Source organism: Trachinotus anak, unplaced genomic scaffold (assembly GCF_046630095.1).
Source record: "Trachinotus anak isolate AG129_WGS33_773 ecotype Australia unplaced genomic scaffold, CSIRO_AGI_Tana_v1 ptg000002l, whole genome shotgun sequence".
Classification (NCBI taxonomy): Eukaryota; Metazoa; Chordata; class Actinopteri; order Carangiformes; family Carangidae; genus Trachinotus; species Trachinotus anak.
Window position 1 is genome coordinate 162,430 of NW_027273853.1, and position 13,329 is coordinate 175,758.

The 13,329-nt window shown below is 44.0% G+C and overlaps 1 protein-coding gene across 1 annotated transcript in view; it reads right to left on the bottom strand.

Moving 5' to 3' along the window:
• The window catches only part of akap13 (A-kinase anchoring protein 13), a gene marked incomplete at its 3' end in the record, with an annotated part of 71,637 nt that overhangs the window by 53,713 nt on the left and 4,595 nt on the right, over nucleotides 1-13,329 (bottom strand). The window contains exons 2-8 of the mRNA XM_071488098.1: nucleotides 6,404-6,447; nucleotides 5,183-5,351; nucleotides 3,002-3,099; nucleotides 2,332-2,409; nucleotides 1,981-2,212; nucleotides 942-1,197; nucleotides 148-358 (exon numbers count right to left, since the gene is read on the bottom strand). Of these exons, the coding sequence (XP_071344199.1) occupies nucleotides 148-358; nucleotides 942-1,197; nucleotides 1,981-2,212; nucleotides 2,332-2,409; nucleotides 3,002-3,099; nucleotides 5,183-5,351; nucleotides 6,404-6,436 (1,077 nt within the window). The remainder of the gene's footprint in view (nucleotides 1-147; nucleotides 359-941; nucleotides 1,198-1,980; nucleotides 2,213-2,331; nucleotides 2,410-3,001; nucleotides 3,100-5,182; nucleotides 5,352-6,403; nucleotides 6,448-13,329) is intronic.

Sequence of the window (13,329 nt, forward strand, 5' to 3'; positions counted from 1 at the left end):
TTTATTTGAATCTGTATTTTCTGATGTGGTTTGTACAGATATGTCAGCAGTGTGAGTGTGTGTGTGTGTGTGTGCGTGCTGGGGGGGGGGGCCTGACAGCAGCAGTTTAATAAACTCTGTCTCTGAGTCAGAAAACTGTCAGCTCACCTTTGAGTGTCTGTGGATCCGGATCAGTCTCCTCAGCTCCTCTACCTCCTCCTGTATGCTGCCGGTCTCTGAGCCCCCCTCCCTCTGCCCACAGCCAGTCGATGTTAGGGTGTAGGTATCAAGATTGGCATGGTGCTGAAACACTCGGCGTTCTGGGTACAGGTGCAGCTCCTCCTTTGGTTCCACCTGGATACCTGAAGACGCCTCATACCTGCAGTAACACCAAAGACCACACCCACTTGAGAAACACATGACATATCAAACATCCATGTAACTCAAACCTGCATCTCTCACCTGTCCACTCTGCGAGGACAGAACACTGACCCGTGAAACCAGAGCTGGACTCAGACTGCTCCACCTGAGTGTACGCTCCACAGTGTATGCTCCACATACACTGGAGCATACATGCTCCACATACACTGTGGACTGACTCTGAGACATAAACCTGGACTCAGAGCAGCACTTCTGCACTGCAGCCTGAGGTCAATGACTCTGAACCCACAGTAATACTGATCCAGTTAAACTCATCATCGTTCTCTCCTAGAACCAGAATCATCTGCACCAACCAGTCCAGTGTCAGGACACATGGTCACAGTCTCCCCTCTCTGAGTCACAGTGTTCAATAATGGCCAGAAGTTGTTGTTACAGAACATTATGATGTCACAGTGAAGTTGACCTTTGACCTTTCACCTAATTCTAATCAGTGAATCTTTCGGTTCCCCCTGAGGTATCACGTTCATGAGAGACATTTTCTCTTCTCCAGCAGCTCATCTTGACACTGATATCACACTCACTCAGTGAAGAGCTCCACTAGCTGCTGATGTCCTCTGCTCTCTGCCACACCTATTGCAGTCTGTCCCCGAGCGTCAGTCCTCCTCAGAGAGTCCCGGGCTCCTGGCTGCGACAGAAGGAACGACGCCACTGTCCTCAGACCGTGACCTGCAGCCAGGTGCAGCAGGCTACACAGCTGCTGACTCTGAGAGGCAGCTGGAGAGGAAGACACAGGAGAGGGTGGGGTGGGGGTGGAGTCAGCTGAGAGGCACACACCTCCTGGTGGAGAGAGAAATGTCAGAAAACATTCATCTGTGTTGCTGCTTTCACACTGATAGCAGTCTGAATTTAAACCTCATCACATGACCTCTCATCTGCTCTGTGACAACACATATTGTCTTGTTGGTACATTAACTTTATTGTTTGTATTTCCACATCAGCTTTTATATGGTTTGATTTCATTTTAATTACGCTGATGAATTAACACACTTTCCATCTGATATAAAAACTAATGAGATTCACCACATTTACCACTTTAAAACTTTACACAAGTGGTTTAGGGCATATTTGTGGAGATAGTGTCTGAACCCAGAGTCAGTCCACCATGAGGTCACCCACTGGTTTGCAAGCTGCTGTCTTGAAGCCTCCAGTATGTAATTTGTCCATTGCCATCTTGGCTTTTTGAAAGCTGAAGAAACCATATTTGGTTTATACAATCAGACTTCTTTCTACAACCAGTGGAGCTACCCCCCTGATGGTCATTAGATAGAATGCAGCTTTAAGGCTCTTCCGCATTGGTTTAACTTTTCAGACCCAGAGTCTGCATCCAGGTTTATAAACAGTCTGTGATCTGAAAGCATCAAGCCTATGAGTGAGTGTTGTGGTGACAGCTGAGTATGGACTGAAAGCCACTGTAGAAGACAGTGGCTATTGCTACTACTGGCTAACGCTAAAGGGTGGCTAACGCTACACAGTGAGCTCAGCACTCAGAGTGGTCGAGTAGCACACCGACCAGAGGACACAAGCAACAGTGACTTTCAAAATAAAAGCATGCTAACTCACCACTGCAGCTGTCCAGCTGGGTGGACACATCCATCCAGGACTCCTTGTGTATCTCTGTGCTGTTTCTGTCCGTGTCACTTTGTGTGTATGTGTCGGTTGCTTTGCTGGTGTGAGTCTGGTGACACATCTGTCTGTCCACATCTGCATTTGCAGTCCTGTGGTGTGGCATGCTGAGGTGTTTCAGGGCCAGGGCCAGGCTCTCATCCAACCTCTCACACTCCCTCAGAGGAATCTGACAAACACACACACACACACACACACACACACACACACACACACACAAAGAACATGCTTGACTGATGTCTTTCCTGAAGCAGTAGTAGCAGACCTCTCATGACCCCTCCCACTTACCTGCTCATCATCCAATAGTAATGCTTCCTGAGGACCTGTGCTGTCAAGCAGGAAGTGGGCCATGTCAAGGGCCAAGTCCTACACAAAATACAAACATTGATTCATTATTCTGGAAAACTCAGAAAAGCCCATTCGCATGACTGTGGTGATTTCAGTCCATTTCAGGGACATATGGTTTCAGTCTAGTGTCAGCTGGTTTCAGTCTAGTTTCAAGTGGTTTCAGTCCAGTCTAGTGTCAGTTGGTTTCAGTCCAGTCTAGTATCAGCTGATTTCGGTCTATTGTCAACTGGTTTCAGTCTAGTTTCAGTCCAGTATCAGCTGGTTTCAGTCTAGTGTCAGCTGGTTTCAGTCCAGTATCAGCTGGTTTCAGCCTAGTGTCAGCTGGTTTCAGGTCTCAGGTACAGAGACTACAGACTGAAGACATAAAGGATCAGATGTATAAAACAGGCTCCAACCCCTCAGACAATCAATATACTGTGGTCACAAAGGTCATTACAACATTATCAGCATCAACAGCAGCTAACCCAGGACACGGGCTGTCCTGCTCAGAAGCAGAATCACCTCCCTCCAGTTCACTGATCAGCTCTGCCTGATAACAACATGTTGTGCAGACAAGACTGATCCACATCGGAGAGTCCACCTTAAAGACAGGAGAGGCCAGAGCGGTTACCTGAACAAAACAGAAGGTCTCCTGGGAGTGTGAGTCCACTGTTCCACTAGGCCGAGCCCAACACAACGTCACCAAGACCTGCTCACACACATTATGGGCTGCACGCGCACACACACACACACACACACACACAAAGAAAAATTAAGTCAAAACAACATTACACATAATTTTAATCACACAACCACACAGAGGTTTGTACACTTGTTCACTTGCAGACACAGAGGAAGTGTACCTGTACACCTTCAGGTCAGTCCAGTTTCAGGTCTCCACAGAGATCCACTAACCTCCAGACCAACACATTTATCTGTCACAGTCAGTGACATGAGGCCAACATGCTCACCATGTCTTATTTTGAAAGTCCCTCTGCAGAGGAAACAATGACTGTGTTTATCATCGGGGGACCCACTGTGTGTGTCCATCTCCACAGTGAGAAGAAGAAGACCGACATCAACCAGAGGAAGAGACAAGACAAAGACACTTTCTGTCTTTATACTACATCACTGTCACCACCATCACACAGGAGAACAACAACTTCACCTCTTTTATTCTTCTACCTGGTGTCCCCCCCCCCAGCTTTAAAGGACTACAACCACATTTGTGGAATTTGGCACAGTTGCTCTCCTCCTTTAATCTGAGGTGTAACTACACCCAGTGTAATGACCCTGCTCATGCACATGCTCTGCCTCACCCTGTGACATCACGTCAGTGTTGAGCAGTGTGGTCACACCCAGAGGCGGTTGTAGGAGTTTGTAACTGTGGTGGTCCAGGGAGGAAAAGAGGCTCTAAACAAACCAAACATTAAGGTACTGTCTCCTTAACGTCCTTGTTGAGGGAGGGGGAAGCACCAGGTTAGATGTGCTGGTAAATAATTATCCTCCCTCCTGTTACCAAACCTGACAAGAAAAGATTTGGTCCTGTAAATAAAAGATTAATTGGTCGTCATAAACTGATGATGAGAGTGACCCACTTCTGGTCCAAGTTCTGACGGAGCTAAGTTTGAGTTCATTTAACTGCATCTTTAGTTTGGTCATGAGTCCAGTGCATCAGAGTGTGCTTTGTCAGTATCATGTGTGTTCCAGCTGCTACCAGTCCAGGTCTCTGGCACCATCCTACCACAGGGCAGATCCTTCATCCAGCTGTTTCAGTCTAAATCCAGGCTCCTCGAAAACTAGTTCAGCTTCCAAACTCTCAGTGACATCAGAATAATTTTGTTCTAATAAAATATGTTGAGCATATTGACACAGTACAAATATCAGACATGTAATAAGAACTAAACTGATCCAGTTCAGCCAATATTACTATGTTACTATGAAACTAGATTTTAACAAACCACAGTAAAATGAGCTTCACATGGAAATAACTCATAACAGAAATAATAGTTACTGGATGTAACTCAGTTCTATGAGCAGGTGTGTAGTGAGTGTGTGAAAATATTATGACAACTCAACAACAACTCAACCTGTTGGCACTATTCGTCTCATGCTCAATAATAATAATAATAATAATAATAATGTTATCATTAGATAGACCCAAAAATTTCATTCTTATGACATTTCTTTTTCATAACTGGCTCATGGTCACAGCACTGCACCTTTATATTTGTAGATTTGTATATTTATATAGTTGTATATTTGTATATTTCAGTGGTACAGCTTGAGGTTTCACTATTTCTTCACTTAACAACACAAACACCACACAGTTCATACACTGGAGAAAAAAGAAGCACATACTGGAGGCTGGCACTGTGTGTGTGTGTGTGTGTGTGTGTGTGTGTATGTGTGTGTGTGTGTGTGTGTGTGTGTGTGTGTGTGTGTGTGTGTGTGTGTGTGTGTGTGTGTGTACTTGTACTTGTTACATAGTAAGGACCAAAAAAAGTATTTTACTAAAAGAGTGAGGACATTTTGGGAAAGTGAGGACATTTTGGCCGGTCCTCACTTTTTGAGACACCTTCAAATCACATGTTGAGGGTTAAGACTTGGTTTTAGAGTTATGGTTAGAATTAGGTTTAGGTTAAGGTCAGGGTCAGGGTCAGGGTTAGGCTCTCAGGTGTGATGGTTATGGTTAGGGTAAGGGGCTAGGGAATGCATTATGTCACTGAGTGTCCTCACAAAGATAGAAGTACAAGTATGTGTGTGTGTGTGTGTGTGTGTGTGTGTGTGTGTGTGTGTGTGTGTGTTATACCTGGACACACAGCCTGCAGAGTGACACGTCTGACTCTCAGAGTGCTGCTCACATGACTCTGTGTGGAGCCTGAGAATAAAAGATAAAACTCCACCTCATCTTCCTCCTCCTCTTCCTCAGCTCGACACACATCATCATCATCAAGTTGAACTGTTAACACGCACTCCCCCTGAGAGGAGACACAGATTCAACTGTATGAAAGGTACTATACAAATAAATACAGTGAGTAGTGGTCATTGCAGTGATGATGTCAGAGCAGTGATTACATCAGAGCAGTGATGATGTCAGAGCAGTGATTACATCAGAGCAGTGATGATGTCAGTGAGGATGTCACTGCAATGATGATATCACAGCAGTGCTATGTCATTGTGGTGATGATGTCATTGCAGTAATGATGTCAGAGCAGTGCTGTTAGAGAAGTGATGTTAGAGTAGTGATAATGCATCCACACATTCCATTAAGTATCAGGGAAAATGGTCAGAGTCACCCCTTCCTCTGTTACAGTGTTGAATTGCTAACAGAGTTTATCTGAGGCTAACTGAGTTTATCTGAGGCTAACAGAGGTTAACTGAGGCTATCTGAGGCTATCTGAGGCTAACTGAAGCTATCTGAGTTCTCTGAAGCTAACTGAGTTTATCAGAGGCTAACTGAGTTTATCAGAGGCTGAATGAAGCTATCTGGGGCTGACTGAGGTTATTTGAGGCCAACAGACGCTAACTGACGCTAATTGTGACTAACTAAGGCTAACAGTGGCTAACAGAGGTTTACAGAGGCTGATGGAGGCTAACACAGACTAACCTGTTGGTCACTAGCACTAGCTCATGGATTTACTCAAGTCCTTTCACAGAAATACATTCATAGATAAATAACTGTACATGGTGTGATGCATATCAAGTGTCACTGTTTGAGACAGAGTCATTAGTTGTGAGGCAGTTAGCCACTATTAGCTTTAACATGTAACCAGACTGCTGACAAGCAGCAGGTAACAGATGTAGCTCAGTGACAGAAGACACCAGCTGCTGGAGGACTGAATCTAAAGACACCAGACATCTGTTCTGTCCAGACCGACCACCAAAGAACCCACATGTGAGGTTCTTTTTATCTTTAGGAACCTGAAAGAAACTGTTCCCAACCTGCACCAACCATCACCTGAGATGAAGAGGCAGCTACATATCACAGCTGTGCTGAGGTAACCTCCATGCTGCAGTGTTGGATACTCACATAGAGAGGAGCCTGCTGGGGGTTCAGTCTCATGGTGCTGGACTCTAGAAGGAAACATAGGAGACAGAGACATGAGCGATGACTCCGGAGGACACATGTCACAACTTATGATGACTCATGATGACTTTAAACAAGATGAGGCTGGAAGACACCGAATGACTCTGAGGCTGGAGCAAAACCAGGGAAATACTAAGCAGAATCCAACACAATACAATTAACCCAATCAACCCTGTTAACTTCAATACACAGCAGCAACAAACTGTCATGACAGTTTGATACTGACACTCCTGTTTCCACACAACGAAAACCTGAAACCATCACAGGAAGGCTGAAATACAGGTTCCTTATACAGGGCCCTTCAGCTGTCAGATATATCTACATGGTAAACATGGTGTCAGAGCTGGGTGTGTGCTGTGTGATTCATATCTGATTGGGCTGGCAGGTCACCAGACACTCAGACTGCAGCAGTTAAAGACCTGTGCAGACAAGGTCTCCAGGCTATTTTCATGAAGTCTTACACAATCAGAGAGCGTCACAGCAACATGAGTGAGTTCTGTTCAGCCGCACTGTGATTTACAGCTGAAGTCACCTGTCATCAGACACATGAGGAACAGTCACGTCACAGCTCATCAGTCCCATGTTAACCAGCTGCGACAACAGCTGCGACAACAGCTGCCCTGACTGGGCAGTTTACATTGTAGTTACACTCATCCACTCTGAGAGGACTCTGAGATGACCCTGTCTTCAGGTAAGACAGGTGACACTCTGAATCCCTTCATGTGGACATGTTCTCATTAACAGATTGAAAGAATACTGAACTTCAGTCCTTGCACACCTACACAGGTCTTTCCTGTCTTCTCAGGGTGATGAACAGGCAGAGACATGCAGGGACACACAGTGTCTACGTCTGTCTCCAGAGGATGATGAAGTGACCGTGATGTCAGTGTGTTGACGGCCACACAGTCCTGATCACTGACCTCAACTGTGTGGGAGGGGCATCAGTAACAGTCTCCACATGTAAACAGGACAGGACTCTGCCATCACAACAGTAACAGCTGTAAAGTTCACCATCACAGTCAGTGTCTGTGTGGAGGACGTCAGCTGGTGGGTGGAAGTGACACATGACTGAGGGTCAGACTCACAGCAAGTTGCAGTGTGTGTCCATTGTGTTAGTGTGCATGTCATTGTTTTTTTTTTCGTCCTGTCCCGATATCATTGGCAAGTAGTATGAGTAGTCTGGATGCCCTGTGTTGTTGGGGCAGATTTACTCTGCGAAGGAGGAGTGTGGGATACTCTTCCTGTCGCATATTTAAACTTTATTAAGACAACCCGACCGCATCAGGAATGAGAGGGGACAGGAAGAGGAAAACAGAGAGAATATGGGGAAAAAGAAAAAGGTAGTGGAGAGGCAGAGAAAAACAACAACAACACAACAACAGCAAAACAACCACAGTAACATTAACAATAACTAACAATAAAAAAAAATTAGAAACATCTATTTTCAGAGACCATGTCCCCAGAGAAACATCTGTCTCCAGAGAAACATCTGTTTCCACAGAAACATCTGTCTTCTCAGGAAAATCTGTCTCCAGAGAAACATCTGTTTCCACAGAAACATCTGTCTCCTCAGGAAAATCTGTCTCCAGAGAAACATCTGTCTTCAGAGAAACATGTTTCCAGAGAAACATCTGTTCCCAGAGAAACATCTTTCTCCAGAGAAATATGTTTCCAGAGAAACATCTGTCTCCAGAAAAGCATCTGTCCACCACCTGCTCATCATACAGACAGCACATAGACTCAGTCAGACAGCAGCTGTTGAACAGAGGTGCTTCTATCAGCAGCTGGAGGAGACCAAACACTGAGTTAAAACAGCAGGAACACTGGACTGAGATTGATCAGGTGACACAGACACCACAACACATGGAACATCATGTTGGTCTGTGACAGCTGGATGATCAAACAGCTGTTTGAGGTATTACAAGTGGGCCAAAAATCAACACTTTTGGTGAAAAGATTAAATTATATTAAAAAATGAAAATATAAATAATGTTTTAAAATGAATGAAAATGACATTATTATTACATTATCATTCTGTGATCATTTTGTTTTAATTACATTTATTAAAGAACTACAAAATAAAACCTACAATCCACAGATCTTCAAAATAAAAGTCAAGGTTAGATCCTGTTGACACTCTCAGAGCTCACACACTAAACACAAGACAACACAAATGATGAATGAAGTAGTCAAGTGACACAGTGACTGGTCTTCACATTCACTCACTGTGCTAATAAAGGAACAACATGTTTGTGAGGGCCCTCCACATGTAGGGGCCACTGGTCCCCAGCACTCAGCTGCTGACTAAGATTGCTGGTACAGACACAGTGACTGACGTTTATAAAACACACAGGTTTTTACTGCGTTAAAATTGTGTGTTTAACACCAAAGTATCTGTGCGTAGAAGGAGTGTAAGAGGACACAATCGGCCACTCTAAGACACGCACGCATGCACACACGCACGCACACACACACGCACGCACGCACACACACACACACACACACACAGCTGTGTTGAGAGCAGCAGAGAACTTGTTGTAATTATGTGTTATACAAGAGATGCTGACTCTGAACACAGAGACTCACTCAGCTGGTTAGAAGTTATGTCTGGTGTGAAGGAATGAGACGGAGGGGGGAAACAGGGGAGGGAGAGGAGGAGGGAGGAGGGTGAGTTAGGGGGAGGACGGGAAGCAGAGCCTCAGTGTTTCTCCTCCAGCAGCTCCTCTCTGCAGTGCTAAACAAGCCTCTACAGCTCCAGATGAACCTACTCTGAACCTGCTCTGGTCCAGAATCCAGGCTCTGACCCTTCAGATCCTGGTCTCTAGTCAACCTGTGCAGATAGGAGTCACACACAAACCCACTTCCTGTTCAACAGAAGAACAGGTGTGAGCTGAGCTTTGGCAGCTGAGGCTCATGTCAGAGTCACATGACCAACAGAGGCGGGAAGAAAAGTGCATCACAGCCACCAAAGTGTCAGTAACAACATTAGTTAGTCTCCATGGAGATGACGCTGCAAGTTAACATCACATCTTCAAACTCTTCATTCATTCAGCCAATCAGTGTGCAGTATTCAGGTCAGGTGATGCAACATGGCTGTGAGTCTGTTGAGCTGGAGATGTGCTGTGTAGCTTTGACTCAGTCCTCCACAACATTATAATCTGTAACTGTTCCTTATTAAATGTCTCAATTCAATTCAATTTAAGTAAGAAATTACTGGTCATCCAGGTTTTTATGACCTTAAGACACACCTGAAGCTTGGCCACCTGGTTAGTCTCACCTGGCTTCATGGATAAGGGTGTCATCTGCTTAACAATGGAAATCTATCTGGTGTTTCCTAATAATATTTCCTCAACACAACCAGACCTGTGTTGTATGTGTTGTTGTTATTGTTGTGTTGTTACATCATCACTAATGTTAGATACTATGGCCCCTCTGAGAAAGAAGGTAGTGAGTCAGAGGAGGGTCCATGGTACAACTCAGAAACATGAGCTTCAAAGCAAAGTTCAAGAAAGCTAGAAAGGAAGTGGCCTTCTACTAACTTGGAAGAATTTCTAAGGTCTTGGAAAGACAGCCTATTGGCATATAAAAAAGCCAGAAGCTCCTGTTATTCACCATTAATAGAAGAAAACAAGAATAATCCCAGGTTTCTGTTCAGCACTGTAGCCAGGCTGACAGACAGTCACAGCTCTGTTGATCCATCTATACCTTTAGCCCTCAGTTGTAATGACTTCACAAGCTTCTTTACAAATAAAATTGTCTCTGTTAGAGAAAAAATTCACCATCTGCTCCCCACAGCTGGCTCAGATGTACTGTCCAGTTCAGCAGCCTCAGAGTTCACTGTAACTGGCTTATATTTTGACTGTTTCTCTCCTGTACATCTCTCTGAGCTCGCTTCAACAGTTTCCTCATCTAAACCATCGACTTGTCTTCTAGATCCTGTTCCAACATGGCTGTTCAAAGATGTTTTTCCTTTAATCAACACCTCCATATTAAATGCGATTAATTTATCTTTATCAACAGGTTATGTACTGCAGGCTTTTAAAGTCACAGTAATTGAACCTCTACTTAAAAAGCCTACTCTTGATCCAGATGTTTTAGCCAATTATAGACCTATATCCAACCTCCCCTTTTTTTTCTCCAAATATGTGATTATTTGCACAGGAATGGTTTGTTTGAAGATTTTCAGTCAGGTTTTAGAGTCCATCATAGCACAGAAACAGCTCTTGTTAAGGTTACCAATGATCTCCTCATACCCTCAGACAATGGACTTGTCTCTGTACTTGTCCTGTTAGATGTTAGTGCTGCATTTGACACCATCATTGAAAAGATTCTATTACAGAGACTAGAACGTGTCGTTGGTATTAAAGGAACCACAGTAGGCTGGTTTAAGTCAGACTTATCAGATAGATTAGTTCGTTCATGTTAACAATGACTCTTCTCTGCACAACAAAGTCAGTCATGGAGTTCCACAAGGTTCTGGTGCTAGGACCAATACTTTTCACTCTATATATGCTTCCTCTAGGAAACATTATTAGGAAGCACCAGATAAATTTTCATTGTTTTGCAGATGACATCCAGCTGTACTTATCCATGAAGCCAGGTGAGTCTTAAGGACATAAAAACCTGGATGACATTACATTCAGACAAACTGAAGTTATTGTACTTTAACCACCTCAGAAATACATTATCTGATAATACACTCACTCTGTATGACATCATCTTGCCCTCCAGTGCTACTGTCAGAAGACATGTCCTTTACTTCACACATAAAGCAAGTCTCTAGGACAGCCTTCTTCCACCTGACCATTATTCTGAAAGTCAGACCCATCCTGTCTCTAAACTGGGAAGCTGAAAAACTAGTTCATGCATTCATTACCTCTAGACTGGACTACTGTAATTCTTATTATCATTATCTTGTTATTATTATCAGGATGTCCCAGTAACTCAGTGAAAAGCCTCCAACTGATCAAAAATGCTGCAGCAAGAGTACAGTAACTAGGAAACAAGATCACATCTCTCCTGTGTTAGCTTCTTCACATTGGCTCCCTGTAAAATCCAGACTAGAATTTAAAATCTTCCTCCTCACCTACAGAGACATTAAAGCTTCAGCAGGCAACCATCATTTTGTCTTTTTTGCTGAATCTGTCACTATATTCTGACAGTAGTACATGAAGCAGGTGATTTTGGGAAAAAAATCCGGCTCCTCTGGCTCCACCTGGAGCTCGTAATGTGATTTGCAAAAATCCATCACCCACGGTTCAATACCACCAATCAGACCCAGGGGGAGTGTTGGCTAACTGTCAATCACAGCTCGTGCACACACTGCAGACAGGTTTACCCCCCACCTCCCTTGCGCACGCTGCCAGATGTGCCTACTACACCGCTCTCGCTTGTTCCCGTCCGTCTGTGTGTAGAAGCAGCTGAGGGGATGTGCCTTGGTCTCAAAACTCTTTCCACATCAACAGGTAAAAATGTCACATTTATCAAAGTGCCAGCGAGTAAAATGCTGCAGTGAATACCAACCGTTACTTATCGGTAACCTAGGCTATGTAAACAAACTGTACTTTCCGAAACATCGCAACCTTACTTTTATCCCAAAGTTGACTATTACAAAGTAAACAGAAACGCTGAGTCTTACCTAAAGTATAAAGTCAATATCTAACGTTATTTGAAAGTAGAATAGGCTAGTTCTTACTTCCGTGTGTTTCATACTTTGTGGGGTCTCCGGTTCCTCTGGATACTGTGCTCGTGTATCCAAGCTAAGATGCATGCACGCTCTCTGGCGTGCACTACCTCCTCTGTAGTCGGGAGAGGGACTTGGGAGACAGTTTTGGAGCTCGGCAGAAAGTGGGGGAGGGACTCAGATTACACACACTAAGTTCACAGACTCAATACACACAAACTCAGTTAACAGACTCAGTTCACAAAGATTCTGTTCAAAGACTCAGTTCACACAGACTTGGTTCACAGACAGCTCACACAGACTCAGTTCTGGGGCTGTATCCTGTTGACAGAGACTGTATCTTGTTCAGCAGACAGGACAGCAGGTTCATTTGGAGGTTTGATCATTGAGGATAATCATGGATCTTTGACTGGTGATTTTGAACTGGGTAAACTGGTTTTTCTCTCTGTACCAAGATGATCTATGATTCATATAGTTTTTATATTACAGGATCCTGAGCAGACATATGGAAACTAAAAGAGGCAGCAGCCAGAAAAGGAGCAAATTACACTAATTAATTAGTGTTAATTTATCATCTGTGTAAGATCTGGGAGAGAGGGAGAGAGGGAGAGATATAGAGACAGGCTAACAACACTGTCTGCTCAGTTGTGTTTGTCTCTCAGTGTCCACAGTGTGAGAACAGACTGTAGACTGATCCAGCCTCTGAGTTCACAGCTGCCAGACTCAGTCAGTCAGAAGACAAAGGAGAATAATCTCTGTGTCTCACTGGACCAACAACTAAGTGAGGGACAGACACGCTGAGCTGGAGGTGATCACACGGATCATTAACACTGATGATTAAACACTGATGATTAAACAGTGATCATTAACACTGATCATTAACACTAATGATTAACACTGATCATTACCACTGATGATTAAAACACTGATCATTAAACACGGATCATGATCATTAACATTGATCATTAACACTGATGATTAAACACGGATCATTAAACACTGATCATTAACACTGATGAGTATTCAAATCATCAGTGTTTAATACAAAGTGGACCTCAGGCTGCAGGTCCAGTGTTCTTCTTCTGTGGTTGGTCAGGTATTGGCTCAGCTGCTGTCCTGGTCTCCTTCCATATAAACCAGACTGAGACCCTGGAGAGTGACCTGGCTCCACCACCAGCAAGAGACA